The 26042-nt window shown below is 41.5% G+C and overlaps 1 protein-coding gene across 1 annotated transcript in view; it reads right to left on the bottom strand.

Annotated features, from left to right (window-relative positions):
* Window positions 1-1548: 1548 nt before the first annotated feature.
* SLC35F1 (solute carrier family 35 member F1) overlaps window positions 1549-26042 on the bottom strand; it is a 467572-nt gene continuing 443078 nt past the window's right edge. The window contains exon 8 of the mRNA XM_062187689.1: window positions 1549-2015. Within this exon, the coding sequence (XP_062043673.1) occupies window positions 1791-2015 (225 nt within the window). The 3' untranslated portion in view covers window positions 1549-1790. The remainder of the gene's footprint in view (window positions 2016-26042) is intronic.

Genomic DNA, 26042 nt, shown 5'->3' with positions numbered 1-26042 from the left:
AAAGGTAGCAGAGAGCAGATGTTGGCTGACTTGTTTTGATCTGATCCAGCTTTGACATTGATCTTTTTTTTCCCCTCCCAGAAAAGGAAACATGTTTTGAAGAGGGCTGGATTGACAGGGCCATGAAATCTACACATCATAGAAGATTTTTCTTCCCCATTTTCAAAGGCGAGACTACCTACTCTATATGGAAGGCAGGCAAAAAGGCCACCCGGGTGCTGATGGACAGCGGGGGTTGTATGTTCCCATCAGGCACAGGCATCACCCAAGGTCTGCCCTGTAGTCTGTCCTACTTCACAGAGATCTCATTGGTGCTTTGCAAGCTGGATTAAGAATATTGATTTAAATCGTCCAAACCCTCGTATTTATCTGATTTTCCTTTGTAAACACTGCAACTCCAACAAGGATCTTTTTGAATGATATTGAAGTTAACCAAAGTTAAAAAGTACTTCCCGTACTGACACACAGAATCTGCTCTAAACCACAGAGGTCTGCGGTGTTTCTTAATTTCCTGTGTTTGAAGAAAAGGCTTCTTCAAGGGCAATGGATTTTCCCAGTGACACTTCACTCAAAGTCTTACAGGATTCTGCAATATCTTTGAATCTATCCTTAAGAATGTGTGTCAGTAAATTCTGCTATTGAATGGATGCCAAATAAGACAAAAATGCCAGACTTTTTCAACGGTGACATCTTTACAAAGTGGCCAGAGCAAGTGAGCGTATTTCAGAGACTGCTCTACAGCAGCACCTTGACTTTGCTAGGAGGCGGCAGAACCAACGATACTTCATGATAAGGGGAATTTCTGTGCTGGTGTATTTTTAAAATGGTGTCAATTAACAAGTTAGGGGATCCTGCCTTTTTCCAATGCCTTGGTTAATTTCCATATTATCATCAAGGACATCTAGGGAAGAAAAAAGTAAAACCAAAAAGGAGTTTTTGAAGAGAGGATATAGGGAGGGGCAGAAAGACTTAAAAGATATATATCCCTAAGCACAAATTGTATTATTTCTGAGGTTTCCCATAAGCCACAGAAATGGAACAGTCCTTATCTTGTTATTACGGGGACTTGATTAGTGGAATCACGTGGCACAACAGAAAGGCAATGGCCTGGAGTCACCAGAGATTGAAATATAAAAAGGCTAAAATGTTTGTGTTAAATCTATTCCTAGAATAGAGAATTATATGGTCAGTTGCCCCTCCCCACAAGGGTCACAGCACAAAATACTTAGCGAGCAGGCAATCCAACAGGTAGCAGAGGAAACCATTAGCCACCAGGTCCCTAGGATAAGGAAACTTCTCAGGGGGTGGAGCTCCTGTGGCATGCATCACTCATACAGTCTGTGCAAAAAAAAAATAAAGTGTGATTCTTAAAAAGTGACTTGCCATAGAAAAGTGGGATTGATGCTGACTACACGTAGGTCTGGCAATAAGTCTCATCAGGAGGACGAAACAGCCTCCTGAAAGTCTGTGTGATATCAGTAACAATAATAATACAAATAATAATAATAACAACGGTAGTTGCTTTTATTCAAAAATTTTCACAGTAATTAATGCAGGGAGTTGTGAACAGGATACACACTACCTAGGCATCTCTCCAGATCAGGCGGAGTGGAGCCTATGTCTCCTGTGGTGTTTGGCTTGTTCCCTTTACAAGCTCTCAGAGGATTGGCTACCTTGCAGTCCACCTGTGTAAAGTGCACCTCGTAAATACCTTTCTCTGTGTACAAGACGAGATGATGGGCAGACACATGGCCACTGAGTTGTCCTCAGTGGGCAGGGTGGGCCTCATCCTAGGCCACACGGACATGGGGCTCCTCTTCGGTTTCCTGGCCCAGGCTGGTGTAGGTGACGGAAGGCTCCACCTGAGCTGTGGTTGGTAAGTCCACAACAGGTCCGGAAGGATTGCGAAACTGCTTATACACTCGGGGGTCCTGGGCTATGTACGTGGAGGTGGAGGAGTAGAGCACCAGCCCGATGAGGATGGTGAAGAAGGACAGGAGATAAAGTCCTGAAAACTAAAAACACAACAGCAAAGTCATTTAGCAGCCAGACAGAACCACGAACACAGTAATGAGGCATGGAGAGGCAGGAGCAGAGCTGTTTCCTGTCAGAACAGGCAGCTTGAAGAGTTGGCCAATACTCTCGATGGAGAGTGAATTTTCTCTTCCTAAACTGTGTTGGTCTTATTGATTTCCCCTTATCTTTTTTCTAGACCCTGTGGCTAACACAGAGGAACGTTAGCTAATTGTCTCTAAAGTGCCAAACTGAGTACCTGGTATGTTGAAAGATGTAGTTAAACACAAATTAAAACACATCAAGTTAAAAGCAAAAAAGCCTCCAATATCACTCAATAAAGAGTTGCTTGTTTGTGGCTTCATTAAACTCGGGAGAAATGCAGATATCCCATGTAAGGTTATAATGTAGCCATAAACAAGGACTATCTCATTGACAGCTGCATGCAGGCCCTCCCGTTATTTGTCTCCCCAGCAGGAACAGTTATTGGCTTTGTTAATTATTTTTGCAAATTAGATTATCCTTGGACCAAAAGAAACCATACAACCTTCTATTCCTGTCCCAACTCATCTAGAAACACAATCAAACAGAGCTATATGTACAGCATTCTGCTTGCTAAACTGCTTGCTGCCCAATTCACAGAGGTGGTGGTGGGGTATTGGTTTATGAAAGTTTGAAGAATTTATGTATGCTATTGAAAAAGCACACATTTTTATTCTTTTTTTTTTTTTGACAGGCAGAGTGGACAGTGAGAGAGAGACAGAGAGAAAGGTCTTCCTTTTGCCGTTGGTTCACCCTCCAATGGCCGCCGCGGTAGCGCGCTGCGGCCGGCGCACCGCGCTGTTCCGATGGCAGGAGCCAGGTGCTTCTCCTGGTCTCCCATGGGGTGCAGGACCCAAGCACTTGGGCCATCCTCCACTGCACTCCCTAGCCACAGCAGAGAGCTGGCCTGGAAGAGGGGCAACCGGGACAGGATCGGTGCCCCGACCGGGACTAGAACCCGGTGTGCCGGCGCCGCAAGGCGGAGGATTAGCCTGTTGAGCCACGGCGCCGGCCGAAAAAGCACACATTTTATAGCTTTTGGTATCCACTTGGGTGAATACACTGGAAGTAATTAATTGAGAAATTACTGGGGGAGAGTAAGGTAACAATATGAGTAGTCATTTCTACTATTTCATTCATTCATTCATTCTCTTTATTCAATGCATGCCTTCCCTATATAAAATACTGAACTTTGCCTTGAAGAAAGAGAGACAAAGCATATGATCAGTCCCTAAATATCCTCCTTAAGATCTTAGTAATCTTCAGGCACAGAGATATAGAAAGACCAAAACAACACAATGCACTTATGGCATACAAATCTCATTTTAGTCAACAGCTATTATCCTAGCCTTGAGCACGTCCTGCATCCACGGAAAAGGGGGATTAACTTTATCATTATACTTTATTTTTAAGTTTATATTCTGAAAGAACTACAAACTAATTTTAAAAGAGCAAAAATTCATTGGAAGCAGGAAGAAAGGAGAACAGGAAAATTACCCAGAGACTCTACTATAAAAGAATAGGCTGGTTACAAAGATTAAATGAAACATGTATAACACTTATAGGGCCTACCATGCAGCAAGCATTCAATTCATGTTAGTCTCTTGCTATTATTGTTTTTGCTTGCTATTATCATAGTGCATATAATTGTGATACTGTGATACAGCTTCAGCCATAGAACCTTGTGCCATCTCCTCAGACATCGACTAGGTATTATTTGCTAGTGGTTTTAATTTTGAATAAGTACATGCATTTAATTACAGGAAAGTCGCAGAAACATAATTAAAGAAAAGACTGTACCAGTGGTGCATTTCAAATTTTAAATCTTTAAACTGGACAATATAATGCCATTTCTCATATATCAAATGCTAAAGAAAAACCTGATGAAAAGGAAGTCATAGCATAGGTCCATAATCATTGACTCCAAAAGTCATCTTCAAACCTGGGGTCAGTCAGAAAAGGGTGACAGGACAATGAATTGGGATGGACAATGGAGGAGGCAAGAATCTGGTGTAAGACTGAGGGCTGCTTCTCAGTGGGTTGATGTAGCAGGTTTCACAAACCTGATGTGGGTAGGACTTTATAGTTGCAATAAGGTACAGGTAAGGAGAGGCAAGGCCCTCATACAGGTATCCAGGTAGAATTTAAATTCCTCTCAATTTCCAATTTTAGACCCTTAATCAATGTGACAAAAATATAGTATGAATTTTGTAAAGCTAATGCCTTTGCCATTGTAGGAAATAACACTGAAATGCAACACTTCAAGGGATTATATTTTTTTGGGATGTGGAACCATCAGGTTCAGTGGCAAATCACTACCGCATGTTTTCTTAGGACGTAGCAATAGGATGGCAGCACTTACTTGATTTCCAATGCATTTCTACTTAGTTTATACAGGATCTCCTCTAATATTGTTCACAAGATAGCATGGAAGTTTATATGACCAGGGCATCTGGGAAGTCTCCCAAGGGCTTTTATTAATAGATGGTAGAGAACGTTTTCATTAAATACACAAGCCTAAAATGGGAGCAGTCAGGGAAGCAGTATGATTAATCATGATAAATACTGAATGTTTAAGTGGTAAAAAGAAGGTCTGATTTTTTTTGTGTGTGAAGTAATAAAAGGTTTCATTTCTTTCCTCTTTTTAGCTTAATACAAAAGAAGAAAATTTAATTGGGGTACATACAGAACGACTTCAGAGCTGGATCCTACACTCATTCTGTAGAGCATTCATCTCAAAAGCCAATCAATCACACAACTTGTACAGACCAGGCTGGTTAACATAACTGCAAAGAATAGTTTCTTTCTAGTTTTCAAAGCAGAGAATTGGCACTGTCGATAAAGACCAAAAGTTCTGTGACAGTTACAGGTAAGGCAAGTTTTAGCCAGGGGCTTGTTATCTTCATTAAGGAACAGTGGACTTTGTGATCACCCCTGTAGTCAAATGCAGCCCATGAGAATGGACTGCATGTTCCATGCTGCAGATTTACTTTGGCCTTCATTTTGCCACATCTATACCTGGAGAAAGGGAAAATGAGTGTGCCTTGCATTAACACTACCACACTGCCGACACTGCCAACTCTGCTGCTGGGCTTTTCATTTTGATGAGTCCCTTTGCAAACAAGGGTCATACAGCACTCACTGTACATAACGAAAATCCCTGTGTGTTGCTCAAATCAATGAGACCAAGACATAAGTCATCGTACACAATGGGGTGGCTTCGGAGATTGATAATAAGCTTGTATAAAGCTCTTGAACTTCCAACTAGGGGTGAAACCTAGTTCTTAGCCAGTTGGCACATCAGCATGATTGCTATCTAGCTAATGTGGCATTCAGCATATCAGATAAAGACAGACCTAGTTTTCATTTTATTTTTGGCATTAAATATCTAAGCAGAATTTTGATAAGCTAATGATTTCAATAGACCAAATCCTATATAAGTAGAAAAAAAAGTATGGCCTCAAAATTATTTTGAAGCACATTTAGAAACATATCCACTAGAATCTGCAAGGAAAAAGGTGCTATTTCAACTTCCTTTTTCTAAAGAGGGCAGGGTCAGCAGAGCAGAATGTGAACAACACTCAGAGAGGTGTCAAGGGACCGTGAAGGCACCCTGGTTTAAGCTCAACTTTCACTGAACGTCAGAATCGTCTGTAACCCTGTGGTGGGCTTGGCTTTTCTTTCTGTCCCAGAAAGCTGCTATGGTTGGAAGTGGTTTAGTTCCCAAAGGTTCGTGAGTTGGGGCCTGGTCTTCAGTGTGGCTATGTTGAAGTGGTGGACCTTCAAGAGGTGGGGCTTAGTGGGAAGCAGTTAGGTCATTGTGGGCCCTGCCCTCAGAAGGGGTTAAAGTAGTTCTCCTGGGACCCTGGGCTAGTCCCTGCAAGAGCGAGTTATAAAAAGTCTGACTCCTCATTCTTGCTTGGTCTTCCTGTCTGAACATGTGTTGCCACCATAGTGATGCCATCAGCCAAGCAGAAACTGGCACCGTGCTCTTTGTCTTCCATGTCTGTGAGCTTTATAAAGCACTCAACATCAAACACTTTATTAGAGCAATGAAGAATGAACCAATACAGAAGTTCACCATAAAAGAGCCCATTTGTGGCACAGGCCTCTGTATAATGCTTCTGGTGGACTTTGGACATTTTTGCTAAGTGACTGCTCTTGTTTATTAGTGAGGAAAACTAATAGTTATTTCATTGGTAATGAAAACTTAAAGGATTCTCTTAGTTCCTAAAGAGAGATGTATGACAGTTTCCATACCCCTCTACCCCCCCAAAAAAAAACCCAATGGAAAGAAAGAAACTGTGACTCCTGAGAGGCAGAGGAAGGAATAGGGAATTTTTTCCTGGGGGCTTCAGGGGAATGAGCCTTAGGGGAAAGTTCTGGGAGGTATCTGAGGAAAAAGGAGTGGTCTGGCTCTAACTTGGAGAGTCAAAGAAGCTTAAAGAAAACACAGCGGGAAAGAGGAAAGTCAGGGAAACTGGAAAGAAAAAGAAGATACAGGTAAAGAAAACTTCTCAGTCGCTAGGAAGAAAGGGGACTGCAGGACCAGACCTTAAAATAATAATTCTTGTCTACGATGCCCGGCACACGCTAGAGCTGAGTGAATGCTGCTGAGGAGAGAGCACGCGAGTCCTCAGTGACTTGGCTATGCCTGCCGCGTGGCTCAAGGCTCAGGGCAGCCTGAGACCCCCACACCACACACAAACTGCACCGGTGTGTGTCCTTTCCAGCTTCTGCTTCTGTCTCTCTTTCTGCATGATTACACGTAATTGTGGACCCCTCCTACTGACCTGATGTGATCTGCCTTCTGAACCCGCATTCCTATAATGAACACTTGTTTTTCTTGAGAGGTGAGTGGCCTGAAAGAACACTGCCCTGGGTAGCTTCTAGGTGCCACAGATGAGTAACGAGCAAAGCTTTCAAGGCCTCATGTGTTTCCAAGGCAATCTGTGATGAGTAGAGGAAGAAAACACCAAATACTTCACACCATAGCTCAGGATGGTCTTATTGTTAAACTTTAAAGATATGTTGCCTTTTGGCATGCCACTGGATATGGGTCTGCCATTGCAAGAGGCATACAATTTGGAAACATGATAATGAGGCCGGCGCCGTGGCTCAACAGGCTAATCTTCCACCTTGCGGCGCCGGCACACTAGGTTCCAGTCCCGGTCGGGGTGCCAGATTCTGTCCCGGTTGCCCCTCTTCCAGGCCAGCTCTCTGCTGTGGCCAGGGAGTGCAGTGGAGGATGGCCCAAGTGCTTGGGCCCTGCACCCCATGGGAGACCAGGAGAAGCACCTGGCTCCTGCCTTGGAATCAGCACGGTGTGCCGGCCGCGGTGGCCATTGGAGGGTGAACCAACGGCAAAGGAAGACCTTTCTCTCTGTCTCTCTCTCTCACTGTCCACTCTGCCTGTCCAAAAAAAAAAAAAAAAAAAAAAAAAAAGAAAAAGAAACATGATAATGAAAAGAGTTGAAACTGGTTTTTTGATGCTAAATTGAGGCTGCACAAACACAAAGTCAAGAATATTTATAAATGTTCTTAGATGAAGCTTTTGACATTACACAAACATGAAGGACAAGTGGCCACAACGATTTCCTTTCTAACTGATATTCAGCTTATTCTTTTGAAAAGATACTGATGCAGTTAAACCTTACCATATTAAAAATGTGTTATTGGGGCTGGAGCTGTGGCATGGTGAGTGAAGCCGCTGCCAGCAGTGCCGGCATCCCATATGGGCACCGGTTCAGGTCCTGGCTGCTCCAATTCCAATCCAGCTCTCTGCTATGGCCTGGGAAAGCAGTGGAAGATGGACCAAGTGCTTGGGCTCTGCACCCGCGTGAGAGACCCAGAGGAGGCTACTGGCTCTTGGCTTTGCATCGGCACAGTTGCAGCCAGATGGGGAATGAACCAGCAGATGGAAGACCTCTGTCTCTCTCTCTGCCTCTCCTTTTCTGAGTAACTCTTTCAAATAAATAAATAAATATTTTTAAAAATGTGTTAAAGCTAATTGTACATATTTATGGTATATAGCATGACATTTTTAACTCTGGCAGACAACATCTATGAGTACAAATTTTTGGGATTCTGTAAACTTAACACTTGCTTCAGGAATCAGTGCAATCATGGGTAAGCGGAACATGAATAGCAGTATGGTCATCTCAAGGTTAAGCCACACAATGCCAAGGTTGGTAAGTGTGGGTTCAAGTTCTTCTGGGAAGAATCTCCATGTAGGGCGCTTGACTTGGTCATTTCAGCAGGCAAATTAGACCTGGGAAAATTAGACTTTTAAATAAGTTCATGAAATTGGTCCTGAATATTCTTTGCGGTGTATTTCCCCCCTCTTCTTCCCTTACTCTGTGATATGAAGTGCACACATAGAAATAAACTGGCATATCTAACAGTGATTTCTAGTTCAAGAAGAATAAATAAGCCCAATTTCGTTTACAATGGAAGCAGATTGCCAGTTTGGAGGTCCTGAGTCCGAAAGCAGTGACTACATAAAGAAAAGTGCCAACTAAGAGAGTGACTCAGTAATTAAATGCAATGCTGTTACATTGAGGAAAACTCAAAGTGGAGCCCTTGGTCTCTCCAGGCCCCATTTTGCATGCAGATTGAAGGAGGGCCCCTTTGTCAACAATCTTGGAAGGGAAACAGCCAATTTGCTGCTGAGGTGGAAGGGAGGGAGAAGGCAGCATGGCAATGGCAGCACAGGTCTCAGCACTGTGTGCCTGTCGGGGGGCTAAGGACCGCTTGTGAAGTCCACCAGCGCCAAGTATTGGGTGCAGAGAGGTGGTCGGTCGGTGTGGAGTGTGCAGTGAGCTGTGGTCTGCTTAGGCTCTTGCAACAAAAGGTGCTGCCTGGCTTGATCCATTGCTGCTGGTTTGTAGCCAATTGCTATTCAAGGAAAGGAAACTAGACAGGCCCGGCTCCACAGAAAATCAACACAGGCAAGTTGAGGATGGTCTTTTTAATTTTGCCTTTGCACTAAACTAACCAGATCAATGCTATCATTATTAAGTGTATGAAAAATGAAAAAGTTTGACTTCTGGTTTTACTGAACTGGAAAAGTATTGCCTGGAAGGACTGGGGCTTTGTCAAACACTTGTGAACTCTCCACTTACTGCTCTTTCACCAACTCTTGGCCTCTCCTTACTCTTCCTCTTTTCTAATTTCTTTGTTTTTTAATTTCTGTTAGTAAAATAAGAGGCTAAATCTTTCTGGATAAATATTATATTTCTTTCTTCTAGGTCATACCATGAAAAATACCAAATGTGGGCCTGGTATAAAAATCTACTGACAAACACCAAGATTAGTTGTCTTAAGAGACTAAAAATACTGATCTCTACCCCCTCACTGCTCATTCTTTCTCCAAGTTGGGAAATTGAACCCCAAATCCATGCTAACTGAATCAAGACAAAAAATAAACACGAGTGCCTTGGTCCGAATGCCAAGTAGTCTTTCTATTCATATCAGAAAACCAAGGCATTGCTAAGATTTAAATACTTATGAAATGATTTAGTCTTCAAATATTGTGTTCTTAAAGGGAGGAGAAGCAGTGAGCAGGGCCCCTGCCTGACACTGTCACCCAGGGCAAGCCTATGCCCTTAGCTGCAGTTCCACATTGGTTTATGAGACCTTCTGTTTGGATTGCAAAACCAATTCATTTGGCAGTATAATTTGTGCAGCCAATCACATCTAAGGCCAATAAAGCTGCTTTTACAGGCAACTAGCTTCCCCAGTGGGTAATTTCACACATGAGTACAGCAATAGGCAACTAAAAATGGATTTCTGCCATTATCTTTTATATGACAAACAGACATTTTCACTTGGGTTGATGAATTGATAGAAATTCGTACTCACAGAGATTTCTATTTTCTTCAGTCTAGCAAAAAAACAAAAAAAAAAACAAACAAACAAAAAAAAAACACACATTGGCCTCACCAGCAGTAGGACAGAATGGGGGCCTCCTCTGTGGAAGTGTTTAATCACAGGCTCAGTTACAACAAAGGCTGACTAAGGCTCATTGATTTTTACCTTTCGATGCATCGTCCTCGTTGTCACTAAGCAGCTGAAAAACGATTATACTTTTGTTGGGAGGCACACTGAACAGTGGCCTTAACTCTGGACACTTGTATCATAAGATATCTATTTTCCTTGGCACTACATGGAGATGCACTCTAGGCTGGAGCACTTTTGCAAGAGACTGAATTTGAAAGCCAGTGAAAGATATTTAGTCCGTAGAAGTTGTAGTGTTGTAGCCCAACACATCCCACCTGCCCAATTACAAGGAAATCAGAGGGTAGTAATGGAAATGTCACTATTCATTATGAGGCTTAGTGATCCACTAGCAAAATTTTACTTCCTAAATGCGAGTTACACTCTGCTGATGTGAAAGTCTTAGTTCCAAAGGCAAGAATGCTTCCACCAGGAGACAGAATAATGATCCCATTGAACTCAAAGCTGAGACTGCCATCTGGTCTCCTTGGGCTCCTAATACTGCTGAATCAATAGGCAAGGAAGGGAGTTACTATCCTGGCTGGCCTAGGGTGACTGATCCTGACTAGTAAGGGAAAACTGAACTACTACTTCTCCTTGGAGGGAGAAAGAGCATGTTTGGAATATAGGAGACCCCTTAGATGTCTCTTGGTAACACCAGGCCCTGTGATTAAAGTCAATGAAAAACTACAATCATGCAATCCAGGAATGATTACTAATGGCCTTGACCCTTTAGTAATGAAGGTTTGGGTAACCCCATGAAGTACAGAATCATGACCAGCTATGTTTCTTGCTGAGGGCAAAGAGAATACAGGAGATACTGTGGAAGAAGGTGATCATGAATCCTAGCTATGGCCATGTGACCTGTGACAGAAATGAGAATGTAATTGTGATGAGTATTTCTCCCTTATTTTGTTATGAGTATGTTTGTGTGTATGTGTATGTGGTATACATCAAAGGTTTCTTCCTTCTATCATCTCCTTCTAATATCTAAGAGATATTAACTTGGCATGTTTAAGTTAGAGGATATCAAAGAGAAGAGCATGTATCATCCCTGGACTTTGCATCTCCTCCAGGGAAGTGCTTAGAGTGATTTCAGTTGCATGCTAGGAAAAAGTATGACTCTATTGTTGTCTTTATTTGAAGATTAAATATTATTTAAAGATATACTTCAGGGGGGGGGGGAATCATAGTGCAGCAGGTTAAGCCATTGTTTGGGACACCCGCATATCATGTCGAAATGCTGGTTTGAGTCCTGGCTCTTCTGCTTTTGATTCAGGTTCCTGGTAATGTGCCTTGGGAGTGGCAGGTGATGGTGCAAGTGCCTGGGTTCTTGTCATTCATGTGGGAGACCCAGATGGACTTCCTGGCTCTGGGTGTCAGCCTGAACTAGTCCTGTCTTTGGGGATTTGAGGAGTGAATGTAACAGATGGAAGTTTCTCTCTCTCTCTCTCTCTCTCTCTCTCTCTCTCTCAGTCTGCCTTTAAGACAAATAAAGTTTTAAAAATAAATAATGGCACAATTGTATGTATACAGCTGCCAACTTGAAAATGGATGGGCTGCTTGTCATGGTTAAATTTTCTTTTTTTAACATTTATTTACTTATTTGAAAGGCAGAGTTACAGAGAGGCAGATGCGGGGGTGGGGGGGGGGAGAGAAAGTCTCCCATCCGCTGGTTCACTCCCCAAATGGCCACAATGGCCAGAGCTGGGCTGATCCAAAGTCAGGAGCCAGAAGCTTCTTCTGGGTTTCTCAACATGGGTGCAGGGGCCCAAGGACTTGGGCCATCTTCTACTGCTTTCCCACACCATAGCAGAGAGCTGGGTCAGAAGTGGAACAGCCTCCAGGACTTGAGTCAGTGCCCACATGGTATGCCAGCACTGCAGGTGGCAGCTTTACCAGCTACACTACAGTACTGGCCCCAGTCATGGTTAATTTTATGAGTCAACTTGACTAGGTCACAGTATCTAGAAACCTGATATTTTAAAAATGAGATTAACATTTAAATCAGTGGACTTTGAAGAAAGCAAATTGCCCTCCACAATGTGAGTGAGCCTCATTCCATCAGTGGAAGGCCTTAGGAAAAAGACTAAGAACCCCCAAAGAAGAGAGAATTCTGCCTCCATCAAGTCTTCTCTAGCTCTTTCTCCTGCTGGACTTCCTTGCAGACTTTGGACTTGCCTGCTCCTTATAGTTGCATGAGTTAACTCCTTAAGATCAAGTTCTCTTCTTTTCATATGCATACATGCTAACATACATGCACATATGTGCACAGCCTGCTGATTCTGTGTCTCTGGAGGACACTGACTAATACAATTGGTAACATAAAAATCAGTGACACTAATTGTTTGAACTCTGTAATTAACACACAATTATTCTTAGGTGTTTAAATTTTAACTGAAAAGTGATCCCTCTTAAATATAAGAGTGGGAATAAGAGAGGGAGGAGATGTACAGTTTGGCACATGCTCAATCAGACTTGCCCCTAGTGGTAGAGTTAGAAACATGCCAGGGGATTCCAATTCAATCCCATCAAGGTGGCATGTACCAATGCCATCTCACTAGTCCAAGTGATCAATTTCAGTTCACAATTGATCATAATGAAAGGACTAAGAGTCAAAGGGATCACACAAACAAGACTAGTGTCTGCTAATACTAACTGATAGAATTAAAAAGGAGAGAACAATCCAACATGGGAAGTGGGATACACAGCAGACTCATAGAATGGCAGACATCCTAAATAGCACTCTGGCCTCAGAATCAGCCCTTAAGGCATTCGGATCGGGCTAAAAAGCCCATGAGAGTATTTCAGGCATGATAAGCCAAGACACTCAGGCAAAATAAATAAATAAATAAATAAATAACCTAAATGAAGATCTCTGTGAGTGAGATCCCAGTAGAAAGAATGGGCCATCAAAGAAGGAGGTACCTTTCTCTGAAGGGAGGAGAGAACTTCCACTTTGACTGTGATCAGAGTTGGCGAACTCAAGAGGCTTCCATAGCCCTGGCAACTCATGACAAGAGCCTCGGGTGATTACTGATGCCATAAATAAGAGTGTCAATTGTTAAATCAACAACAGGAGTCACTGTGCACTTACTCCCCATGTAGGATTTCTGTCCTTAATGTGTTATACTATGTGAATTAACGGTATAACTAGTGCTCAAACAGTACTTCATACTTTATGTTTCTGTGGGGGTGCAAACTGTTAAAATCTTTACTTAATATATGCTAAATTGATCTTCTGTATATAGAGATAATTGAAAATGAATCTTGATGTGAATGGGATGGGAGAGGGAGCGGGAGAAGGGAGGGTTGCGGGTGGGAGGGAGGTTATGGGGGGAAAATGCCACTATAATCCTAAAGTTATACTTTGGAAATTTATATTTATTAAATAAAAGTTAAAAAAAATTTGGAGGAATTAAAAAACAAGTTTCCTCAAAAGCTTTTCTGAAAAGTTCACCAATCAAGTGGACTTGCTAACATATTTATGGAATTAGCTATTTAAAAGAAGAGCACACAATCAATTCATCTCAAACCAAAGGCTTTTTTTGTCAATGTGAATAATCAATCTCTAGTTTTCAGAAATGGTTTGGATTTTTTTTTATGTTGAATTTTTTATAATTACACATAATTACTTAAGTCAAAGGAATTACAACTTCCTTTTTTTACCTTGTTTATTAATTTTGAGCAGCTACATCTTATTTTGCATAAATCATGTTTGAACACCCATGCATACAGTGAATATTTGAAGCAATTCATTTTTCTCTCTTGATGCAATAGGCTGAAAAATAGTCCACCAGCAACATCCTGCTTATGATTCCCGGGACCTATGAATATTAGTTATATTATTTGGAAAAAAAGGATTTTTCAGATGTGATTGCATGAATGATCTTGGGATGAGAGATTACCCTGGGTGCTATGGATGGCTGGTTCTCCCCACCACCCTCCCGCAATTCATATTAAGCCTAAACCCCCAGTGTAGTTGTACTTGAGGAAGAAGACTCTAAAGACGTAATTAACATTAAATAAGATCATAGGATAGCAAAGCAAGAAGAGAGCCCTAACCACAGAGCAAACCCTGCTGGGTCTTCATGTGAGGCTTCCAGCCTCCAGAACCACGAGGAACAACTTCCTGTTGTTTAAGCCATCCAGCCTGTGGTATTCTGTTATGGCATTCCCAGAAAACATATTAACACATGGATTTTTCAGGTCGGTCCTGATTGCTATCATATGCCTGCTGTAAGAGGAAGGCAGAAAAAGATTTTTAGATGCATGGGAAAGAAGAGGATGTGGAAGTCGAGCAGAAAGAGGTTCAAAGATGTTGGCCTTAAAGATTGGAATGATGCAGCCTTAAGCGTGGAATGTTGGCAGCCAAAGATGCTGTAAGAAAAAAGGAGCACTGGGGCCGGCCTGTGGCACAGTGGGTAAAGTCGCCGCCTGCAGTGCCGGCATCCTCTATGGGCGCTGGTTCAAATCCTGGTTGCTCCACTTCTGATCCATCTCTCTGCTATGGCCTGGGAAAGCAGTAGAAGATGGCCCAAGTCCTTGGACCCCTGCACCTGCATGGGAGACCCAGAAGAAACTCCTGGCTCTTGGCTTCCAGACAATTGGAGAGTGAACCAGCAGATGGAAGACCTCGCGCTCTCTCTGCCTCTCCTTCTCTCTCTGTGTAACTCTTTCAAATAAATAAATAAATATTTTTAAAAAAAGAAAAGAAAAAAGGAGCATATTTTCCTCAAGAGCCACTGCAAGGATTATGGCTCTGCTGAACGTCTATTTCAATCAAATGAAGATAATTTCAGACTTGTGGCCTCCAGAGTTTTGAGAGAATAAGTTTCTACTGTTTTAAGCTAGCCAGTTTATGGTAATCTATTCCTGTAGCACATGAAAGTAGCAAATGCATTAGCTGATTATTCAATCACTGAATTGAACTGTGAGCTCAGACCCTAAGTATCATGTACCCATCCATTGCTTCAGTAGACGCCATTGAGTTCCTACTCTGTGTCATGTGCTGGGGATATGGCTTATGGATTTAATCATAATTTCCAGTCTATGACAATAGACTAAAACAAATTGAGGGAATTGACCTGTAATAGTTTTGAGAAATTCCATAAAGTAGGTAAACAGGTGACAGAATGCTGTGAGAGCGTTTAGTGGGAATCACCTACATGGTTAAGGAGAGTCCTCTTGGAAGAGGAGGCGTTTAAGTTGTGACCTAAAGAGTCAGAAGGAGCATCTGTGGTAGGAGCTGGGGGAGGAGCGTACAGGTAAAGGAGCAGCAAGGGCAGAGGCCCTGGGGAATAAAGGGCTTGGCTATTCCAGGGCTCAAGGGACAGCCCATGTTCCTAATGTCTAACACTTAATAGTGAATCATGGTCAAGTTCTCACTCAGAACTCAATGCTGTTTGATGGGATTTACATTGTCCACCCTCCTAATAACACATGAAGAAATAATTGTTACTTTCTGAACCCTTTCTAAGAAGAGGACATTGAAGCACTGAATGGTGGGTGTCAGGAGTGGACGTAGAGGGGTAGGAAGGGACAGTGGTTGGATCCCTAGAGGTCAGCAGGGCACGTACAATTCACTGAAAAGACAATGAGAAAGAAGCATCCAAGGCTGTTCAGCAGGGGGAACATCATCCGATTTGTGTTTTAAAAGGATCATGCTGGCTGCTGGTGGGGGAGAGGAGACTAATGGCAAGGAAGGAATGAAAGCAGGAAGACAGACTATTGTAAGGGTCTAGTGCTCATGGTAGAAATAGAAGGGCATCCATTTCAGAGGAGGATCAACAGATTTTGCTGATAGATGAGATATGGGAATGAAGGAGAGGGAAATTGAGATTGAAAATCAATTACTGAGGCCGGCACCATGGCTCAACAGGCTAATCCTCCGCCTACCGGCGCCGGCACACCGGGTTCTAGTCCTGGTCGGGGCGCCGGATTCTGTCCCGGTTGCCCCTCTTCCAGGCCAGCTCTCTGCTATGGCCTGGAGTGCAGTGGAGGATGGCCCAAGTGCTTGGGCCCTGCACCCCACGGGAGACCAGGAGAAGCACCTGGCTCCTGCCTTCGGATCAGCGCGGTGTGCTGGCCACAGCGGCCATTGGAGGGTGAACCAATGGCAAAGGAAGACCTTTCTCTCTGTCTCTCTCTCTCACTGTCCACTCTGCCTGTCAAAAAAAAAAAAAAAAAAAAAAAAAAGAAAGAAAGAAAGAAAGAAAAGAAAATCAATTACTGAAGTTGATTCTTCCGAGGGCATGTTATCATTCACTAAGAATTTCTCATGGCACATTTATTCTTTTTCACATGGATTCTCTTTAATGGGTGGGATTTACATTTGTCTTCTACAGCAATCATATAAACTATGTTGTGCTGGGTATAACTCCTGCCAATATTTCATCGATAAACTTCTTCCTATTATTCCATTCATCACCTTCCTTGCAGCCTGAAAAAGGTTCTAAGAAGAGAATCATACTCAGGAAAGCACAGTGAATGATTCTAAATCAGAGATGACCATCTACTTGGCAAATGCTGCTGCTGCTACTTCTCCCATAGTATTTTCATGTACATATCATTTATTTCTATTTTCAAAGAAATGAGCTCTGAGAGAAGTAAGGGATACCATGATGAATATCTTCATGCTAAGGACATGGGAGACGGTCAAGGCTGAGTAATGCACTAAAGTCCTCAGTCCTACTGTGACAGCTGACACGGTGCCCTGAGGCCTTGATCCTAGGCCCAAGTTTCCTCCCACTCTCCTAATTTCACGGCTACTGCATGACAAAGTGATTCTTTTTGTTTCTTCCATTCCATGTTTCTAAAGGAAATTTGTATTTCTTTTGCATAGGGTAAGAACTCAACTTTGGTACAAATTATCATGGAACAACCTTAATGGATTATTGATGAACTTGGAAGCTGTTCTTTCTCAATTCATAGAAATAAATGATCATCAAGAAACACCACCACAGCTGCAAGAGGAGGAAACTCCTTGACAAAATGAAAAATGAGCTCCCTTGCAACCATACTGGAACTCTTTTATTTCCTTCCTTTCATGTACCTGGCAGTGACACGAAAAAGAAAAATGAAATAAACGGGTGCGTAATTTATTCATAAAGAGTATTATGATGTGGCAGCTGTCATAAAAGAAATCATATTATGGTTTAATAGTTAATCATTTTTTCTAAATAAGCAGTTTGGTTTCTGACAAGTAGCTGTCACCTTCTAAATAGTCCTAATGTTCACTTTTAAATTCCAGAACATCATGGCGAAGTACTGGCATTGGGCCCAGAATTTCTAGTTATTCCATAATAAAATCTTACAATATCATTATTATTGAATTTTCACAGTGTTATATAATCCTTGAAATCCATGGAGTACTATTAAACAGGAGAATGAGACATTCAGCAACACTTCTTGTTTCTTTTTACCCTTTTAAAAAGGAGAGGGAGGAAGAAGAAGGGTAGGGGTGCAGGTGGAGGGAGGGTAGGGTGGGAAAAATCACTATGTTCCTAAATTTGTATATGTGAAATGCATGAGGTTTGTATACTTTATTGATTTTTTTTAAAGATTTATTTATTTTACTTGAAAGTCAGAGTTACACAGAGAGAGGAGAGGCAGAGAGAGAAAGAGAGGTCTTCCATCCGATGGTTCACTCCCCAATTGGCCACAATGGCCAGAACTGCGCTGATCTGAAGCCAGGAGCCAGGAGCTTCCTCTGGGTCTCCCATGCGGGTACAGGGGCCCAAGGACTTGGGCCATCATCCACTGCTTTCCCATGCCATAGCAGAGAGCTGGATGGGAAGTGGAGCAGCCGTGTCTTGAACTGGCGGCCATATGGGATGCCGGTGCTTCAGGCCAGGGTGTTAACCTGCTGTGCCACAGCACCGGCCCCGAGGTTTGTATACTTTAAATAAAATGTTTCTAGGTAAAAAATAATAAATTAAGCTGTATGATTATTATAAAAATAAAACTGTCTAATGCCTTAATACTCAACGAGGAAGTGAACTTTGCTTTATGCTGCTATTATATAAATATATTGTAACTTAAAAATCTAGAGGCGTCCCCTAATTTTGATACCTATAATTACCTGTATGTTTCTCTTTAAATCTCTTTGAAGACTAAAGGAATGATGAGACATTGCTAATCTGTAAAGAGATCTGTGCTTAGAAAAAAACCTTAACTGTCAAATTAGCCTGAGTGTATAATGATTTCTTTGCTCTGGCCACATGTGACTCTGGGAAAAGTTAATTTGACAATATCATTGTTTCTTCTGAGGTGTCATACATAAATGAAATCCATGTAGAATGTTCTCTCTGGCTCTGGATGTCTTTGTTCCCAAATCATTCATAGTTATTTGTAAGTCACAATGGTATAAGCGTGGTTTGCCCATTCCAAAGACTCATGTTAAAATTAAGAAGAATCGGGCTGGCGCCGCGGCTCACTAGGCTAATCCTCCACCTGCGGCGGCGGCACACCAGGTTCTAGTCCCTGTTGGGGCGCTGGATTCTGTCCTGGTTGCTCCTCTTCCAGTCCAGCTCTCTGCTATGGCCCGGGAAGGCAATGGAAGATGGCCCAAGTCCTTGGGCCCTGCGGCCCTGCACCTGCATGGGAGACCAGGAGGAAGCACCTGGCTCCTGCCTTCGGATCAGCGTGGTGCACCGGCCACAGAGGCCATTGGGGGGTGAACCAATGGAAAAGGAAGACCTTTCTCTCTGTCTCTCTCTCTCTCTCACTGTCCACTCTGCCTGTCAAAAAAAAAATTAAGGAAGAAAGGAGGGGGACTGAAGGAGGGAAAGAGAAGGGTGGTAAGTTGAAAAATTAAAATAAAAAAACACATGCTAGAGCCAGAGCATATCAGAGTAAGAGCACAACTGTTAAACTTCCAAGAGCTGTGTGAGCCAGTTTTAAATACAGTGTTTAAAAAAATAATTATATAAACTTATAATCCAATAGCTTATATTAAAAAAATGTAATAAAAATATGATTCCTATAGTAAGGTATTAATCGGGTAGAAACTCACCTGATGACGGCATTTGGAGATTAGAGATGGGGCCTTCAGGGAGTGATTGGGATTAGGTAAGGCATCGAAATGGAGCCCAAAGATTAAATCCTGGCAGCTTTTTAAGAAGAAAGAGAAAAACTGGGACACTTGTGCACTTCCTGCCTTTTGGCGCGTGGTATCTCCTGTGCCAACTCAGGACTCTACCAGCGAAAAGTCCATCTTCAGATGTGGCTCTGCCACCGCCAACCAGAACTGGGAGCCAGAAGGGATTGTGTTTCTTTATAAAATTATCCAGCTTCTGGTATTTTATAATAGTAGCGGAATTCTGACTACTACATGAGCTATTGCTTTAATATTTTTCCCCTCTCACAACTTAGCTAAGGACTGCTGGTTTTCATTCATCCGACTCATTCTATACATGAAATGAAAACAGTAAACCACTAAACTAAAGATATTGCACCGCATTGTGTGCATCCCACAGGCATTCTTTAAAACAAATCGAACAGATATGGCCTTAGATTTCATGAAGAACACAAACAAATGTTTCACTTATTTTAAAATTGGGTGAAAATAATTACAATTAGCTTTGAAGATAAGTCTGTACATTTGAAGTGCAGAGGAAATGGCTATATCCTGGTATCAATGATAAAGGAAAAGTTCACAAGGACAGTAAAGGTCTGCATTTAAGATTAATTAACAAATCTGTTAGCTTCCTAGTTTTGTAAGTGAGGTTTTATTGGACCACATCAATATCATGGCAGAATTAAGTAGTTGTGACAAAAACTACATGGTTTTTAAATCCTAAAATATTTACATTCTGGCCCTTTACAGAAAAGTTTACTCACCCTTAGTGTATATCCACAAATGTAGATATAGAAATGTAGAAACAGTCCATGTGGTCTTCAAGAAGTTTATGGAAAATTCTATTATAAAAATAGTGTGCTTGGGCAAGCATTGTGGTGCAGTGGGTTAAGCTGCTGCCTGGGATGCCAACATCTCATATGAGCACAAGTTCAAGTGCCAGCTGCTCCACTTCCAACCCCTAAACCTCCTGGTGTGTCTGGGAAACTAGTGGAGCATGGCTTAAGTGCTTGGGCCCCTGCCACCCACAGGAGAGGCCACAATGAAGTTCCATGCTTTTGACTTCAGCCTGGCCCAGTTCTGGCCGTTGTGGTCAATTGGTGAGTAGGCCAGCAGATGGAAGAGCTCTGTCTTTCTCTCAGTATCTCTGCCTTTCAAATAAATAAATCTTTTATGAAGTTTAATAACCTTCTAATCAGTGTCTTTTGCAATTGTTTCCATTTTCTCAATGGCAAAAATTTGTATTTAGGCTTCCTTTTTATTTGAGGGGATTGCTGGGTTTTTAATTTTCAAATCGAAAATAACTTCATGGTATGAATACAAAAATAATAAATGTCCATATACTGCTTTTGTAATACTTAAAAAGTGGGAAGAACATTAAATATAAAATACTCAAAATTCTACCATCTTCAATAGTAACATTACTTATTGATTGTTCACTGTGATTTTTGCAGTAAATGATCTGCCTGTAGTTTTTCATTTACTTCTCACAATTAACCTTATGAGATGGTTACTGTTGTGACCTTCATCTTACTGATAAACAAAGAATGAGAGAAGTTAACTTTTGCATAAGGCTGTATAACTGGTTGGATCAGAAATTCTTAACCAGGGTTCTCACTATAGAATTCAGGAGGTCTGTGAAACTGGATGTGAAACTTAGACCTTTATTTTAACCAGCTTCCAGCTGAGATTTAGAATTTATAAATGAAAGCATTGAGCTATGGTACCATTAGTACTATGAGCACCTCAAAGGTACCTCAAGCCTTTTCACTAGTAGAAATCTCATATATTTTATATCACAATACAATTGCTACAGATCTATCCAAATATTGCTTATTCTCAGTTTTCAATTGACAGTAGTTATTAGATCCATGTCTGGCTTTTGTGATTCATATATTACCATATCATCACATTTTAAAATATTCTGATAATTTTAATATAATTGGATTTGTAATCCCAGGTATTTGATTTTAGACATTTAAAAACATTGTGGAAAGAGACCTTTAGGTTTCATCAGACAGCTAAATGGACTCATGGGATCCCTTGTTAAGATAATAGAACTGGAATTCATAATCAGTCTCAGGCGTGTGACAACACTGCTATCCTATCTGCCCTGTGCTCAAATTCACATTTTTATGAACATCCTTACAGCTGCTTGAACATTTATACCTATAATAGGAATACCGAGACATATGAACATGGCAATAAAAATATTTCTGAGTAAAGAGGGCAGAGGGAAGAACCTGCCAGTGTTTAATGGCAGGAACTCTAAAGTCAAAACTAGCCAAATTTTTGGTAGCAACCATAAATTCCGAAAGATGGTAGCCAAGGCTGAGTCTGAAAATTCCAACATGACTCAGCACTGTTGCGGGCCAGCACTGCCTACCAGCAGGCACTCACAGGGTAGAAGTGGAGCGGCCCAGCTGAGACACTCACAGAGTACCTCTCTACTTTGGAGAGGATTGAAATGGTTATTAGACAAATTCAGGGGCGAGCTAAGAACACATCCTGAGGAATAGAAGCTGTCATCTACCTCTGCAGAAAGTTGAGGAGGCAGGGGATCGCTGGAGCTGGCCATTATCTGCAGCTCTCTGGTAACCAAGGCACAAAGGATCATAACCCTGGATGGGACAGACCACAGACTAAGCTGACCTGCAAGTGTAAAGACATCTGAGACTTTCTAAAAAAAAAAAAAAAAAAAAAAAAAATCCCAGGGATGTAACTTTGAGTTCTTTATTGGAAAAAAAAAAAAAAAAAAAAAAACAATTTCTTCAATAATAAATTCTAGTAACTCAAAAGACAGAAAAAGAACTGGCTCCAGTGCTCAATTTTTAAAAACAAAAAACCCTCCAATGTCAATAAAATTTTGAGAAAGAAAATTATACCTCTGAATGCAGGAGAGTTATCCTTTGAATACAAAGATATGAAATATTTTTTAGGAAGCAAAGTCTTAGGAAATAATCACCCTATGAATCGTTCCTGGCAGACCCACTGCTAGTTCAATGCTGCTCTTACAGTGAATACAGTGTCCACTTTCCCATTCTTCAAGATACTTAACTACCATCCACTTTCCCATACAGGGAAAACAGTCTCTACAAATAGACAAATTGTACTGTGTACAGCCCACAACCATACGTAGTCATGTTGCTTCCTGATAATACTAGAGGTGAAACAATCTAGACAACTACGAAACTGATCGAAATAAGGAATTCAGAAAAGAAGAGCCTGCATTTCAGAGATTGATGGAATAGCAGGTGTATGACATATGGAAATATATCTTAAAATCATAGGGACTAAATTGAAATCTTTAAAATAATTAAAATATATGAAAATAATTATATGTAAGTATTTAAGATTATTAACAGTATAAAAATAATACAGAAAATGTCAGGAAATGAGGAAAGGAAAGTATTAATCACGTTTTGTAAGAGGGAGTGAATCAAAACTCTTAAAACTAAATAATAGGATCAGAAAAGAATTCCCATCCACGTGTTTGGAGTTGTCTGACTCTGTTTCAGTCTTCAGTCAATGTTTGAGTCAATCTCTATTCTTAATCATTGCAAACTGACACTCTGATTTCTGTGAGCATGACTTGCTAATATTCTGGTCCAAGGCAGACTTATCCAGTCTGCTGACAAAATCAGGTGTCTGAATGTGTAGGATGAGGCCAGACTATGCACTTTGGTGACAAACACATCCCATGCTTTCGCCTGAAAGACAAACAGCCATTATTTCCAGCTATACCCCAGTCCAGCCACAAGCCTTTCCGTGTGAAGGTTCTGCACCATCTCTGACTTGTTCCATCCTCCCTTGCAGCTTCTCCTGATGTGGTGAGTTCAGAAGACCTGTTTTGTGATGTAGAGTTTATAAGTAGATTCATATGAAAGGAACTTTGACTTCTGGCTATCATGTCAGGCCTGCCTCACAATTTATCCCCAACATCTCTGATTCTTTCAATATTTCTGGCAAGTGGAAATTTCTAATGTGGTAGAAACTGGCTATTTCTTCACTAAACTTGTCTCTTTTTTTCCCTTCCAGTACAAGCAGATTGACTATATCTCCCAGCTTCCCTTGCAAGTAGGTATGACCAGGAGACTGAGGTCTGGCCAATAGAAGAGGGAGGATGTTGAAGACACCCCTCTAGACACAGCCATAAATGCCTCAGGCTGTCTCAATGGGAGTCCTGCAGAGAACTCCAAGGGCCTAGCCATTGTCAAACTTTGTCTTAAAGAGCTAGATAGTAAATATTTTAGGCTTGCAGATGACACACTCTTTCACAATGTCTCAACCCTGACACTGTAGTGCAAAAGCAGCCGTGGACAATGTGCAAAGAAATACGCATGGCTATGGTTCAGTGGAACTTTATTTACAAAAACAGGGCATTGGCTCAAAGGTCATAGCTGTCGTAGAGAATGGCAGAGCCACAAGATGGAAGGAGGCTGGGTTCTTGAATGACTGCACCTCCCCCACCACTGGACACCAGCACCACTTACCCCAGCTAATTCAGCAAGTAGAAGCCTCAGAAACAGCTGTTCCCAGTTACTGGGTAGGGGAAAGCCAAGTTCAGACATTCCTTGCTCTAACACCTTAGTATTTTATGTGGAATGGTTTTGGGCCTCACTGATGGCCGTTTCCCCAATTCTTAACTCACCAACAATAGTTTAAAAAGTATTGAAGAGAGTCATAAAAGGCTAAGTATTCATTTTAAAATCTCCCATGTACAATTACATTTGGCCACTATGAGCTTAAAATTCATAGACTTTTAAGATACTATTCTTACCAAAAGAAATATAGCAGGTTTCTTATCAGGGCATTTCTATAAATAAGATGTGAAGGGTTGCTTTATGCTCATCAGCTGCCACCGAGTGAGGCTGCCTGCTCTGGCTTTTAAAGTGCTGTTACATTAATGAAATGGCTCACTGCCACCAAGGATCAACAGGGTTGCTTGGCTCAAGATTCTGATCCATGGTGAATCAAAGATTCCACTCTTAATGAAAGTTTCCAGTCTCTGCAAGCTCTCTGGCATTAGTGTTCAGATGTCAAGGATACTTGAAATTGCTGGTCTATTCATGTGTCACTGGTTTGGAATCTCATCCTTTGCATTCATCTCCCTGGTGATTTTTGGTGTTCCTGCCATGTTTATTTATAAATAAAGAGTTGAGAACCAAAACAGTCACTGACACATAGGAGAAGGCATGGAATAAATAACTAACTGCTGAATGAAATTCTTTAAAATTTAATGTAAATAATACATTGTTAAAATGACCCCATGTGCAGAATTATCTTTTATAACAACAACGAAACAGGAAGAGATAGTGGTACCCATGGTACATGATTTTAGTGGCTGATGGGGAGGGGTGGATGGTGCAGCTCTCCACCTGTCCTTGCAGGGTGTGACCTGGGTTGCTAGCATTGGCAGTCAACATTAGAAAGCTTTATGATTATCTAAAATCTCACAGCAATTATAAAGTAAATTACCTGGTATAAAAGGCAGAAAAAAGCAGGCAGAATGTTTCCTAGTGGAAAACATGCAGATGAAATCCTACAAAATTCACATTAATCACATTACCCAGAATAATCACAGTAGTTTTCCTGGATGAATGATTTTGACATCTCTCCTTTTTTTTAGTAATGAATATTTGGGTGATAAACACATTTTCCTGGTACAAGAACAAAAAAATTTACGTAGCCCTTACTTCCCTAAGCTATTACTCCACAGATGGGATCACTGTTGTTTCCAGGCTGTTCAGCTGGAGAAGCAGATGAGCTAATGACCCAAGTGGAATGTTTGAAGGGGACTTGAAGAGAACATACAAGGCTCATTTTTGCTCCATCAATTTCTAGTTTATTTTATTAGAAATTACAAAAATATTATCTTCTTATGAAATTACTCTCAACTTTAATTATTACAGCAGTTCCGTGGCAATATTAGTCCTTGAAAAGGTAACAAAAATGTGTGGAGTAAGTCATCTTCTATTTTAAATGTGGGGCAAAAAAGAATATTCTGCATATTCACTGCTGACTGCCATTTTCCTGAAGAATGTTCCGCACAGAATGGCTCACAGTGAAAGAATGTATTGGTGTTTTATTTTAGCAACGCTCAAATATTTTGTATTGCTGGTCGTCAAGAATTCTATTGTAAGGAATGAAGGAATTAAAAAATGCAGATGAAAATAATAGGCACAATATTTTCTGCATTCTTCTTCATGAGACGCCAGGTTTGCCATTTCAAACAAGTAATAAGTTACAACTCACACCACATTAGGAGCTGCACCTTGTTACTAAATCTTAAAATAAGATGAAGAATTCCAAAATGGGATGCGATAGAGGTTACTAATCCTGAGCCACTATGTTGAATCAGAGGCATGCATCATGTTCAGGGCCTGTTTATCTGTTATTTAATTTCATACCTTCAAAAACTCCATAAAGCAAATCCAATCACCTTGGAGTTCAGACAGGATAAGTAAGTGGTCCAAAGGACTTACAGATGAAAAAGGAGCCATGTTGGAATCTAGGCTCCCTTGGCTCTGATGTAGATACAATATTAGAATTAGGCTTTTGTGCTGGAGATCACGCCCGCGCCCCCCCCCCCCACCCCCCAACCTGATTTCACCTGTATCAACACACCTGTCAGTCACACTACATAACCACTCCCCTTTTGGAAGTGAGAGGCGTGGAGCGCTCTGAGCCCTCCCCTGCAGCTCTCCCATGCATCTCTTGTGTGCGGCCATTTTTGCCGTTTCTCTTCTCGTCCTGGCTCTCAGGCGCTGCTCGCCACTCTCCCGCACTGCCCACAGGAATCCTGCCCGCAAGCCCTCTCTCGCTTGCTCCCTCTGGCCAGAACCCTGGAAAAGCCTGGTGTGGAACTCCCAATTTACCCTTCTTAGGCCCCTCCCTTAATAAAGCTTTC

The sequence above is a fragment of the Lepus europaeus genome, chromosome 3 (assembly GCF_033115175.1).
Source record: "Lepus europaeus isolate LE1 chromosome 3, mLepTim1.pri, whole genome shotgun sequence".
Classification (NCBI taxonomy): Eukaryota; Metazoa; Chordata; class Mammalia; order Lagomorpha; family Leporidae; genus Lepus; species Lepus europaeus.
The sequence above is the reverse complement of the archived record's forward strand: the minus strand, read 5'-3'. Positions and strand labels throughout refer to the sequence as shown.